This window comes from Salvelinus sp. IW2-2015, linkage group LG6.2 (genome assembly GCF_002910315.2).
Source record: "Salvelinus sp. IW2-2015 linkage group LG6.2, ASM291031v2, whole genome shotgun sequence".
Classification (NCBI taxonomy): domain Eukaryota; kingdom Metazoa; phylum Chordata; class Actinopteri; order Salmoniformes; family Salmonidae; genus Salvelinus; species Salvelinus sp. IW2-2015.
The window spans coordinates 19,160,156-19,173,631 of NC_036846.1; the positions used below are offsets into that span (position 1 = coordinate 19,160,156).

The 13,476-nt window shown below is 43.1% G+C and overlaps 1 protein-coding gene across 3 annotated transcripts; it reads right to left on the bottom strand.

The window, feature by feature from the left end:
- Positions 1-6,934: 6,934 nt before the first annotated feature.
- On the bottom strand, positions 6,935-13,026 carry tcaim (T cell activation inhibitor, mitochondrial). Of its 3 annotated transcripts, none has more exons than XM_023990357.2 (11): positions 12,905-13,026; positions 12,326-12,430; positions 11,825-11,957; positions 11,270-11,420; positions 10,768-11,032; positions 10,359-10,481; positions 9,851-9,948; positions 9,594-9,685; positions 9,260-9,492; positions 7,777-7,908; positions 6,935-7,638 (listed from the first exon to the last, which is right to left on the bottom strand). In XM_023990357.2, exons 2-11 carry the CDS (start codon positions 12,358-12,360, stop codon positions 7,413-7,415), a joined length of 1,488 nt encoding a protein of 495 aa, XP_023846125.1. In that variant the 5' UTR covers positions 12,361-12,430; positions 12,905-13,026; the 3' UTR covers positions 6,935-7,412. The 3 variants fall into 3 exon arrangements, with proteins under 3 accessions (XP_023846125.1, XP_023846127.1, XP_023846126.1); XM_023990359.2 differs by having other exon boundaries at positions 6,935-7,679; XM_023990358.2 differs by lacking the exon at positions 12,905-13,026 and adding an exon at positions 12,783-12,870.
- Between the last annotated feature and the right edge of the window lie 450 nt (positions 13,027-13,476).

Genomic DNA, 13,476 nt, shown 5'->3' on the forward strand with positions numbered 1-13,476 from the left:
GACATATGCTGGACTCATTGGACACATGCACGACACCCACAACTCCCTCCCCCATGACAATCACACAGACACACACAACTCAGGGATGAGCTCAGGACAAAGAACTACCTCAGGACCAATGGAACGTGGACACCAGGCCTTGATCAGGACTACCCAAGACCGCAGTTCGACCATCGAGGCCAGACTCGCAGATCTACCTACTTTGCTTGTTGTCTATATATTAACTGTACTGAGTGTTGGAACTAGTCCCTTTTTCCTGACGACCCGATACGGATCAGATAGAAAGAGCCGTGCTGCACGCTTTGGCATAATATTTTTACACTTGAATAAACCTGCCTTATTATAAAATTTATCCACCTCGTCCTATGTCTCCTCTTGTTCTCCTGTCTCAAGTAAAACGAATTATCAATAACACTTGGTAGCAGAGGATGGTTAAAAATATTTGAATTCGGGCCAATAGAAAATTCATCGGACAGGAGACGAGAGGGAGAAGATTCAAGAAGGAGAGGTGACCCGCTCGAGGGAGACCGTCGGCGATTCACCTCACCCAGGAAACTGATCAAAGAGCTCGAAAATATTAAGGTAAGCCAGAGCCGGTTTAATCAAATCTGCATAATTGTATTATAGCCAATATCTAAATCAATGATCAGAAGTACTGAGGTGAGTGGTGAATTTGTTGCTAAATTTATGTGGAATTGTTAAATCAAAGGCATTCAATATAAAAGGGAGTGTGTATATTGTGTCAACCATAGCTAATGTTGAGAAGTTGTTAAAACAAGTCACCAATATCTAATACAATTCCTTACAAAACCCACGTTAAGCTTTGAAGAGGTGGTGGGTCAGACAGAGGATATGGGAGGATGGGGGCGATCTCATGATGATATTAAACAACATTACTGCAGTTAGACTCAGATGGAGAAACTTACCGCATTGTCATGCTCCTGGCAGAAACTCAGCCTGTCCTGAAAGAACGGCAGCAGAGAGTAGCTTGACTGGAAGGAGGACCGGCTCAGAGTGGCAGTAGGAATGTTGTTAGAGTTGTTGGTTCGGTTCCCCAGGTGTTGGTGAAACAGACTCTCCACTAGTCTATCAATGAAATGGTCTTTGGTAAGCCGGACCCTCTGATGTGCCCATACACAGTTGTTACAAAGGTCCTCCTGGCAGTCTCGGCAGTGAGAGGTAGCGGGGTTGCCCTCGTTGCAAGAGCTGCACAGGGGCTCTCTGCTGTGTCTGTGAGAAAAGTTGTTGCCCCTGCTGCTAACAGTATTGCTGATTTGCTCCTCAGACGAATTTACCACGGCATCCAACATGTTGCTAAATAAAAAGTTTGACGAGGGCAAGGCATCTACTCCTGATACGGGCATTAGAACCTTTCGGTCACAAGTCGGGCACCGGAGTGTCAAGGGGTCTCCGGGGTTCCGCTGGCCCTCCAGACACTGCCTGCAGAAGGCATGGAGGCATGGGAGGACGTGGAGCCTTCTGGAGGATGAGGTAGATGAGCTAGTTGAGGTATGAGACGAGGACGAGGAGGAAGAAGAGTTGGAGGAGAGCGGAGCAGAGGAGCAGCACAGTTCTTTGCATAGGGGGCATGTCTTCAAGTCGGAGTCAGGGAAGGAAGCCATCTGGAATAGGGGTCTTTAAACCCGCATTTAGACATAGCCTACGGTTGCCTTTGTAAATAGATGCAATGACGATAGACTATATTAAATGGTTCTATTAAATGTTGCTCCTATTGTGCAAAATTGGTATCCACTCACTGACAACAAATAAGATGTGTAACTGATGAAATAGGTCTGCGGGTGAAGGACGTGTGTTTGAAGGAAATTGGAATGGCAGTCAACGTCAATGAAAGCTCTTTGGAATAGAACAAACTTCAGGTCGTCCTTATTTGCATACATAATTCACATTTGACGTGTTTTGCGTATTGAAATTTGAGAGTAATTATAACTTAATATTACAGAGTTGTATGTTCTTGTTTACGTCAATGCTGCGGGGAAGAAACCAATATTGTGGAATCGGCTGCGTGTCCCCCACTCCGATTCTCCCCAAGCACAGAGAAGGGCCACTGCCGGTTTTCGTTATCAATTCCTCTGTTCAATTACGCACAAACGTGTTTTAACAGTAAGTCTCCGTCCAATTATTATAATCCACCATCACAACTCTTTCAAATGTAGCCAACCATGCGCATCAAACAGAGACTGTTGAAAGCAATTAAATAATGAATCCATTTGATGTAATAAGTTAGCTCGATACTTGCGCGCATAAGATCAAATAGCCAAACAGTTGCTGAACAGTCTCCCAAAAAGGATTTGCTACTCTATGATACCTTCTCTGAACGAAATGCTCTCTGCGATGCATTCGTTGTGCTTTAATAAAAGGCTGCACTTTCTTGAGATCAAATGTACAGCGTTTTCCACTGGCTTCCCTTGACCATCCGCCAGCGCAGAATTAATCCATTCGTTCCGTGCAATGAAGCGTTCCATGGAATGTGTTCATTTGCGCCCGTGTCCTTGTGCACGCGCAAAATATCAAGAGGTACAACGTAGGTTTTTCTATATATGTGTATTATGTGCCATGTAAACTGCAAGACGTGAGTTTCTCGAAAATGCCCTGAATGTCTCTAATCCTACAGCCGTGAGCATACTTCCGTTTCATCACACGGAAGGTGACTCCAGGACTTTGTTGGACAGCGGGGCTGGGCAGTTACATACTAGCGTCGCCCTATTGATGCCATTTTAACAGTAACATTTGAATTGGAAATGTTACAATATAGTATGCAATATGTCGTGTCGTAGACCTCAAACAGCAGTTGTGCAAAAACAAGGGAGCTATTTCAATATTTACATTTCGTGGAAAAAATTATAGACTGGCTTTAATTTAATTTGACACTTTTGAGACTATTCCATTGGTTCCATGGTACCAGGCAAACTAAATCAAACGTTCTCTCTGGCTTGTGTATTTAAAACAACTAAAAACTAAATAATTTGTATTTAAACTGCAGTAAGTAGCCTAATGTTAACGTTTTATTTAAACAACTATAATGTCCACTTTGAATGTGAACAAATAAATGACTGATCATGATCGTATCCATTCATCCTGTCTCAGACTGACAAGCAATGCTTACTCATGCCTGCCTCTGTGAATGCCATGCCATTGATGTTGTGCTTTCGGTTCAGTCTCCAGGAATATCTCTCTCACACACACACACACACACACACACACACACACCACACCAAAACCACACACACACACACACACAACACACACACACACACACACACACACACACACACACACACACACACACACACACACACACACACACACACACACACACACACAGAGAGAGGCCAGGACAGGAGAACCCCAGTGAGGTTTATCCTTTACATGTTAGCAGTCCAAAATAAGCAGTGGGATGCCAGCCTGAGTGACAGAGCTCTGACCCCATTATCCAGTCCTGGATAAGGAGCTGGCCCCGCCCAATCCTGTTTAGAGGAAAAACCCAAGAGTGTAGGCTACTAGGACTGGGGCACTATGAAAAGAAAGAGTCAAGAAGCGTCAGTGTTGGAAATGGCCAAAGACAACTTGGTTGTCCGTCTAACCAGCCGAGATCTGAATCCCACGGGAGGAACCAACCAACCAATCTTAACCATTAGACCAAGAGGACAGTTCCACCACACTTGTGTTGATGGACGGGGTAGACACGGTGTCGACTTCTAACATGGATGTCTCCCTTCCCTGAGTCATATTAAACTTGGTAAATAAAATCTGTGAAAGACTGGGAGACATAAAACATGGGAATCACATGAACACCAGTAATACTCTTTCAAGCCCCAATCAATATCTGAATGTCAAATCAAAAGTCACGGGTGGATAAAAATGCTACCTTTCCTGTTATTTAGGTTGCTGGGAAAATAACTTGAATGTCACTGGCTACTTCAAAGTAGATCATATTTCTGGTTCTGAACTGAATGTTATGATCATAATGCCAGGATGTATTTTCTGGTTACAAAAGGAAGCAAGATGACGCTGGGAAAGAGAGTAGAGTGATCAGAAACATTCAGTTCAGAACAAAAAATATGATCTACTTTGAAGTAGCCAGGGACATTCAAGTTAGTTTCCCAGCAACCTAAATAACAGGAAAGGTAGCATGTTTGTCTTCCCATTACTTTTCATTTGACATTCAAGATATTGATGGCCCTTGTTATTTTACAGAATAATGGCCAACTGTATTGCACTTGATTAAAACCTTTACCACAGTCACAAGAGGGCCAAACGCTGGTCAGGTCGCCGCCTCTTGTCATGATCAAATGGGGTAATTGATAGTGAACGCTCCCCCCCACGTCTGTGAAAACGCATTAGAGCAGGAGCAGTATGGAACAGTGCGTTAGAGCGCCTGGTTGCTGTCTCTGTTCAGTTATAACATTCGACTCCTTGCCACTCCTGTCATTTGCCAAAGACAAGAGTGTGAAGGTGTGGAATGTTAGTTCTAAAGACTGATACCCTGACTACATTAGATCAGGGGAGGTATGGCAACAACAGCGGGAGCTCAGGTATAAATCATTAAAGGCTTTCCTGTTTCAAAACAGTCTGATTTAGCGTCATGACCTCCATGGCTTTATGGCAACACTCAAACTCAGAGGGGGTTCCTCTCTAACTAGGAGGAAGTGGCCGATCAGGATCAGCTTGCCATAAACCAACCAAACCCATATCCTGCACAATGAAGAGGCAGGATGACTAACACTAGCACTGCTAGAAGGCCAACCCCATGCCAGGCGGGACACAACCTCCCCTGTCTATTAATGTCTCCTAAAAAGCTAGGAATTACTCTGCTAATATCCATCCCACCCTGCCTCAGGGTCCATCCCAAATGGCACCCTATTCCCTAGTGCACTACTTTTTACAGGCCCTGAATCTAGGAGCTGAACAGTCAGACCGACAGGCAGACAGGTGATGGTGGATCTATGATTTGTTGTTTCTTTGAAGAGGCTGTTCTGACCACTGATTTAAATAAAGAACATATTATCTATCTATATAGTTCTGGCTCAGTGTACAGAGGAGGAAGGGACTTCATATCGTCTAATTCAACACACATTTATCACTCTGGGAGAGTGAGAGACATCCACATGTTCATGTAGAGTTTATGTATGGGTGTGTTTGGATCAAATTGGCTTTTGACAACCGTTCAGCACAGAGCTGATTCGGGATGGAGTCAGTCAGCTCTGCAACAAGTTACAACACACTTTGTGAAGGACAATGGCAAACAAACAAGAATTTTGAAAATAGTGTTAATCCAGCAATAGTCATACACATTTTACATTTGTCATTTAGCATCTCTAAATTATATTAGATTAAATAAATTATCCATCTTCTCCCAACGCTTGAAATCACTCACTTTATTTTAGCAGGTCTTTATTCTGTGGTATTGGTTGTGTTCAATTTAACAAGAGGTAAAAACAAACATATTAAGCATTATTGTTCCCAGTTGTCTCAACAGTATTCTAGCTAGTCAGGTAACTGATGCAAAATACAGTTAGTATTACTTGATCTTGCAGTATAAAGTCTCCATTCCATTTGACTGTCCCGTCGCCCGAGAGCTGCATCAATGCGGTGGGATCCACTTCCAGTACTATAGCGCTTCTTCTAGTAGCTGTTGTCCATTTCAGTTGAGGTCAACCTACAGTAGACCACTGACCATAGGTTCTACGTATCAAACATCGGATCTAGAATCAGGTCTCCCCTGTCCATGTAATGTTTTTTTTATTGTGATCTAAAAGGTCAAACTTATCCTAAATCCGCACTCCTACTCTGAGAAACACCAGAACATCAAATCTCACTCAGAAGAATATACATCATTACAAAAACCAATGAACCCCATACTGAGTTTAGTGAGAGCACTCCATCTAGTGGAGAGTTTAAACACTGCAGCAGTATAGGACGTCTCCACTCCGATCATCGTATGAGACAGTTTGTAATACCGAGCCATTTCTTCTCTTAGCTCTTCTTTTGTGACAGCAAAGTGTGTTTCTGTACAGTTTAAAGTCAAGTGTAATAGATTTGAATAAGTGTTATAGTTGTCTTCGTAGATGGTCTCGGAAATAATACTCCAACATATTCATTAAAATAACACAATCAATAAAAAGCGCTACTGTACTACATTAACAAACATCTTATTATTTTCCCTCATACACCCCTAATGACAATATTGATAATATTACTCTGTGTTGGTTTCTTCACTCGCACACCCTCCTGAACACTGACTGACTTCAAGATACTAGACCTTCTTGTTGGTTGATACAAACTAACTCTATTGCACCAGCCTGCTCTGACCAAATCTTTTCACAATACTAAACCAAGCTGAGCTGCGCTAGTCTGGTTACGCATCCTATAGTTACTGGAACGTGCTGGAAAGGACATTATGAAAAGAACGTATGCAAGCCAACACAGTACTGGGCCTGGTTTCCCGATATCGATGGAATGGAATTTAGGCTTACGAGTGTTTTAACGATTCATCTTTCCTACAACGGCCGAAGATATACTGCCACGCAGACAGAACGTTCGCTAAGTGTGTCGATACTGACAAGATTGAAAGAAACGGATCACTGCTCTCGGATCAGCTTTCTTCATTAATATCTTACATTAAAATTATAATTATTCCACAATACTGACGATGGATCAGCTAGTACGACTGCAAATATTGAGACGGCTTATTCTAATGCTTACCCTATAATAAATGCACTAAATCATGATTTTACATATCATGAAATATAGAGGCATAAATTACAGACGGTAGCCAAATAGTTTTATTTATCTATTTGAAATATAGGCCTATGTAGACTATACTGTAGGTAGGTAGGCTATTTATATCTGAATGCAGTCATATAGGTTTTCATTTAAGCATAATTTTATATTTTGGTTGTTTCTAACAATTGCATAGACATTGGCAACTTTTTATTTGTAGTCAACATCGTTGTGAAGTTATCAGCGGTCACAGTGAGACAGATAAGCATCTTGATTCTATGTTTAGTGGAAGGGAAAAATAACACTAGCTGTTCTAGGAGTGATCTGAGGCAGGCGGTAAATAACAAGCGTTTTCAAGTGCAACTTTAGTAAGGACGGCTTTGGAAAACAGTTCAGAGATCTAACAATGCTCCTACAAAGGTTCTAACTATGAACTCAGCCTTCAGATGCTTTTGGGAAACCGGGCCCTGGTTCAGCACGATAGTGTGAAAAGAGTATGTCTGTTTATCTGTGCTCTCCAGTAGAAGGATAACGTGGTTGACCTTGTGAGAGTTGGTTGGTTTGTTTCTCTGTGTGGCAGCTGCAGTGTAGCCTGGTGGTAGACATGGTGAGCACAACATTCAGTCTGGTTCAACCAGGCATGCTGCAGCATGTCCCCTGTCCCTGTGCCCTCAGCCCTTCCAGTCCCAGGGGATACACAAGTCCCCGTCCTGCAACACAGAGTAGAAGTGGGAGACCTCCACCCGGAGGCCCTCCATGAGGGGGGAGCGTTCCTCCAGCAACCGCCTGCAGCAGGGGATCATCTGGTTGTGTCTGACACTGGGCTCCTTGGACAGATTCCTCAGGGCCAGACCCTCCAGGCAGTGGAGCAGTACCTCCTCCTCCTCCGCCTGCAGCCTGGGGGACGGACACAGGTCAGGGTCACACACAGAGCTCGCCTAGCCACACACAGACAGAGGGATAATCAATACAACAATGTACACAGACATGTAGGAAGTAGGAGGGCAGGAAGACATGGTTGACAGAGACACTCACTGGTTCCTGTGTTTGATTCGTTGTCGGGCCTCCCAGGCCATGCTCTGGAGGAAAGTCTGTAGTCTGCTAGGCTCACAGGTGGCTGGGATGATGAAGTGACCCATCTCATGCAGGCTGGGGCTGGAGCGGTCACTGGGACAAAACACCACAGGTACATCATCAGTGTCCGGGGAATCTCTCACATGCCTCTACACCAGGTTCCCCTATAGGCAGCCCGCCGGTGATTTCATTTGGCCCTCCAAGTTCTCTGAGCAAAATAAATCAATAATAATAAAAAAAGGTTTTGGGGAATTGTTGTTGTTGGACATAAAATACTAAAAATCACCAAGAAATTTGCTCAACGTGATTTTAATTTAGGAAATCTGTTCCCAAGTATTCCCACACATTTAGAGCGAGGCTTATGTGATCCTATCCCAATGTAATCAATGTTTGAAATTATTCTGCTTTTGTGAAATACTATATCTGTTTGGGATCCAAATCATTTATAACTATGTTCCGGCCCCCCGGCCATCAGGAAAAGTCGGCTCACGGCTAAATGTAACCTGAACAAAAATGCAAACACAACATGTAAAGTGTTGGCCCCATGTTTCAGGAGATGAAATAAGATTCCAGAAAATGTTCCATATGAACAAAAAGCTTATTTCTCTAAAATGTTGTGCACACATTTGTTTACATCCCTGTTAGTATTTCTCTTTTGCCAAGATAATCCATCCACCTGACAGGTGTGGAATATTAAGAAACTGATTAAACAGCATGATCATTACACAAGTGCACCTTGTGCTGGGGACAATAAAATTTGCAGTTTTGTCACACAACACAATGCCACAGATGTCTCAAGTTGAGGGAGCATGCAATTTGCATGCTGACTGCAGGAATGTCCACCAGAGGTGTTGCAAGGTAACTGAATGTTCATTTCTCTACCATAAACTGCTAATGTCATTTTAGAGAATTTGGCAGTATGTCCAACTGGCCTCACAACCGCAGACCACGTGTAACCACACCAGCCCAGGACCTCCACATCCGGCATCTTCACATGCACCATCCACCTGGACAGCTGATGAAACTGTGGAGTATTTTTGTCTGTAATAAAGCCCTTTTGCGGGGAAAAACTCATTCTGATTGGCTGGGCCTGGCTCTCCAGTGGGTGGGCCTGGCTCCCTGCGCCCCTGCCCAGTCATGTGAAATCCATAGATTAGGGCCTAATACATTTATTTCAATTGACTGATTTCCTTATATGAACTCAGTAAAACCATTGAAATTGTTGCATGTTGCGTTTATATTTTTGTTCAGTGTAATTGGGGACCCCCACTCTACAGACTGGTATTATAGTAGCATCAAAATCACACCCTTGAACAGCAATGTGCTGCATAAACAGAGTATTTTGGCCCACTGGTAGACTTCTGGTACATGGTAGACAGTCAGGTACATGGTAGACAGTAGGGTACATGTCTGTGGTGTGGGTGGATAGGGAAGAGTCTCTTACTTCTCCAGGGTCATGGCCAGGCCCTGCAGGCTCCTGGGATGCAGGGCTAGGCGTCGGGCCAGTAGTCTCTTATGGAAGGTGTTGAGGATGCTGCAGTGCTCCTCTATAGGCTGTACAGGTCCCAGTCTCTCTATGTTAATTACCTGAATACCTCCCAACACATGGCTGATCCTCTCCTTCAGCCACTCTGTCTGCTGGAGCAGGCTACGGTAGCTGGGGAGACTCACAAACAGCTAGGACACATGTACACACACAAACAAACATTGAACATGAGCAATAAGGAAAATAAAAAAGACTGGTAACTTTTCCAGCTGAAATGTAACATGTGCCTTACTTTTGTCCATTGGTGATGAACATCCATTGTTCCCAGCATCACATGACCTGAGGCATTCATCCCTGATTGGTCAGTGAATATTATAGTGTGTCCTAGAAGAAAATAAGGAATGCATAAAGTAATTTACCATACATCATTTTAATTCACTCATCATTCTCTGTCAGTCAGGACATCTTTCAAAATGTCAACAGAATAGAACAATTCAAGCCCACTCTTAAGACATAAAGACCCTTATTGACTCTTCCAGGTGTGTATACCTCGCAGGTTGAGCACAGCCTCAGGGTTCTGCTGGGAGAGACGGCTCAGACTCTGGAGCTGACAGCATCTGTGAGTCACTCCCCAGCTGCGATGCCACCTGCAGGACGAAGGAGGTATTGTCCTCAGATCAGGTGTTGAAGTGGGAGCAGAGATCCCCAGTCATGATGTAACAACAGGAGGAGGCTCAAAGTCTCCAGAACATTGATAATACGTTACTTTGGAATGACATTAACCACCTTCTGTTGTACCGCAGGCCAGTGGAACCCAGTCAAACAGTAACTCAAACATGCACCCTATGAAGCTGAAGGGTCTATGCACTTTACTTCATAGGGCCAGCACTTTGCGTCAGAGTCATGTTGTATTCGGCGCATGTGACAATTCGGTTTTTACTATATGTCTCTGCACTATTTTCTATCTGCATGGGAGTTGGTGCACTTAATGAAACTCACCAATGTTTTCATCTTCTATCATAATGGAATAGCTGTTGTTCAGAGTGTTGATGATTACCTGATATCTTCCAAGGCAAATTTCTGACACAATTCCTTCTTGAGTCTCTTCAGCTCCTCCCGTCGAGGGACACTGGCGTTCTGCTTCTTCGTAGCCTCCTTCTCATGGTTTCTCAGCCACAAGCTGCAGCAGAAAGACAACTCTTCAGACAGACCAATGGCTCGCTTGTAGAGCATGTCACTTCTCTCAGGGCAGTGGAATGAGCCAACTAGAAGAATGCAAGTACACAGGCAGTGACGAAGACAGCAAGATCATTTGTTTCTTTTTAAACCCGTCTTCGGAATGCATCTGTGAATTTGAGTTGACAGTTAAAAAGTGATCGAGCTAAAGCGATGCTAATGTCTAATGTGTCATTCTACATACATAAGAAGCTACCGTTTGCTTTGGCTAGGTAGTCATCATACAGTACCTTAGTGTGGGCTCTACTTTCTTGGCCTGCTCCAGCTCCTGCTCTGGGTCTCTGAAGCCAGTGAAGCTGTAGTAGCTTTTGTCCCATTTGATGGGCCTGTAGAAAGGGTTCCCATGCCCAGCCACTGGCTGCTGGCTCTTGGGTGACTCTGAGCTGGCCTTGAGTCCCTTCATGTGCTCTGTGGACAGACTGCAGGACTTCAACACGTCCATTACGGTGGTCAGGACATCCTTGGTCTGCAGAGTGAAGCTGACCGAACGGAACCCTGGGAAATGTAGTCAAATGTATTACAAACGTAGTCAGTCACACAAAAAATCAAAATTGCAAATGGCACCATGTTCTCTATATAGTGTACTACATTTAACCAGGGTGCATAGGGTGTCATTTGGAATGCATCCAGGCATAATACTCACCCTCTCAGAGGAAACGGTATGAAAAAAACAAATGATCAAGAAACACCAATACTGTAGTCTACATTTTAAGCAGGCTAAAAGGACATTACCAGGAGGAAGGATGTCCTTCTGAATGCCTTCCTTCTCCTTTATTTCCCTGACATAAAAGGTGAGCTTTGTTGGTTGGACTGAGCGGGTTCCCGGTTTCTGAAGGTTTTCCAAATAACCATTGAGTCTCTTGAGGGAATTCTCATTCACTTCCTGAAGACAATTACACAAAGAATTTATTATTATTTATTTTTTTGGATTGGCAATTCCACGATAACAGAATGATTCTGAGGCTCATATTTTTCACTTTAAAATGTCAAACAAAAAACAATGAATGCAAAGTTAAACAAACCATACAACTCTATGCACAAGGTCTAATTTTAACAATTACCACTGAAAATTTTACAAAAACAAATTTAACTGAATAACAGTGCAGATGCAAAGTTTGGTAACAGAATGACGGTATGTGCTGCATCTACACTGTCCTTCAAGTAAACGTGTTTTTGTAAAATGTTAAATGGAAATTGTTAAGTCACCATGGAATGGCCCTACGACATAATTCTATGATACATTGACATTATTGCTCTTTTAGCCTACGACAGGACATAATCATTCACCCTTTCCCTGGGATGCTGGCCAAAGAAGTCTGGATGCACTGCAAAGTAGAAAGGTCTCAGTGCATTGATAGCATCTGCCCCTGAAAGAGCTCTCTGATGGACCAAATGTGCTGCAACATGTCTGTTCCCCACTCTGAAAAACAACATGGACCAGAGAGTGAGGATAAAGGGTTGTCACCATGATCACTATGAAGTCCAAAGGGAGCCTGCTGTGCATTACATCAGGGTCTCCCAAACTCAGCCCCCCCTGCACGTTTTGGTTTCTGCCGCACCACTACACAACTGATTCAAATGGTAAAAGCTTGATGATGAGTTGGTTATTTGAATCAGCTGTGTAGTGCCTGGGCGAAAAACAAAACATGCACCCAGGGGGGCCCCAGGACCGAGTTTTGGAAACTATGCATGACATCACTAACAACAGTGGCCCTTTTCACAAAATCAATTCAGAGTGCAGGTGATGATGTAAATATGATAATGTAAGTACTATAGTGGGTTATTTACCTCATGGCACTTCGCAGGAGAGAGGTCACAGACATAGCTGTAGCTAGCTCTAGCTGGACACCATCAAATCAATGACTTGTGACATCCACAGGTGTTGATTCTCTCCTGTTGACGAAATAGGTTACAGATTATGAGTTGACTGACTGGTCCAAACTGACAAATCTTAATAAAGATTGTAGTAGCATTTATACTACAGCAGTAGCTAGCCAGCTGAGCCTTGGTTTGTTGGGCAAACTCAAAATAGGTCTTATTTACAGTATCTCTGGCATTCACAGGACTAGCCTAAGGCAAGGCCAAGGGGACACATTGGAGAACACTCTAAACAACAACGCTATCAAATCGTCTGGCTTGCAAGTTCTTTCAGTTTATTCCATCACAAAACTGAGCAATAAATCGTATGACCTGTTATAACTAACATACAATCACAACAACAAACAGGTTCAGCTAGTTTACCCACCTAGCTAGCTTTCTTGCAGGCTAGCTGTGTGCTGAAAATAAGCAACCACATTCAGACTGTACCAGCCACATGTCGATAAGTGTTTGGCTCAGAATATATCAAAATTAATGAATACAGATTACCTTCTAAAGACTGCATTGCTGAATTGGTAGCATGGCAGTGAATTATTTACATAGATTTTGAGTCCAATGTCAGCCAGTGCTCCATTCACAGAAATCAGACAGACAAAAGCAATCGCACTACTATACTAAAGCATCAATTGCTCTGATATGGACGTTTAATGACCTCTGCTGGTGAGTTTAGAAAACTACAAGTAATATCTCGCTCATCATTGCACCTCTTCTAAATGCAGTCCAAATTATTTTTTTTCTGTATTTTGTATGATATTGTACAACAACAGCAGATGAAACTAACACCGTAAAAGAGTGATAAAATGTGATCAGTGTTATTTCCTGATAGTTGCTGGTTGAAAATACAATCTACACAGGACCTTCTAATCAGCAGGTTTTGCATGGGTGAAGTTTCGTCTTTCCATGGTGACATCATCAGGCGGTAAATTAGTTAATAGACCAATAACAAAGACAGTTCCAAACCTCTGCCAATAACAGCTAGTTCTCGGTTTTCCCCTCCCCACTCAGACCACTAAGTCCTAGCAAAAATATTGCTTGAGAAACAGTTTTTTGCTAAAAAAACT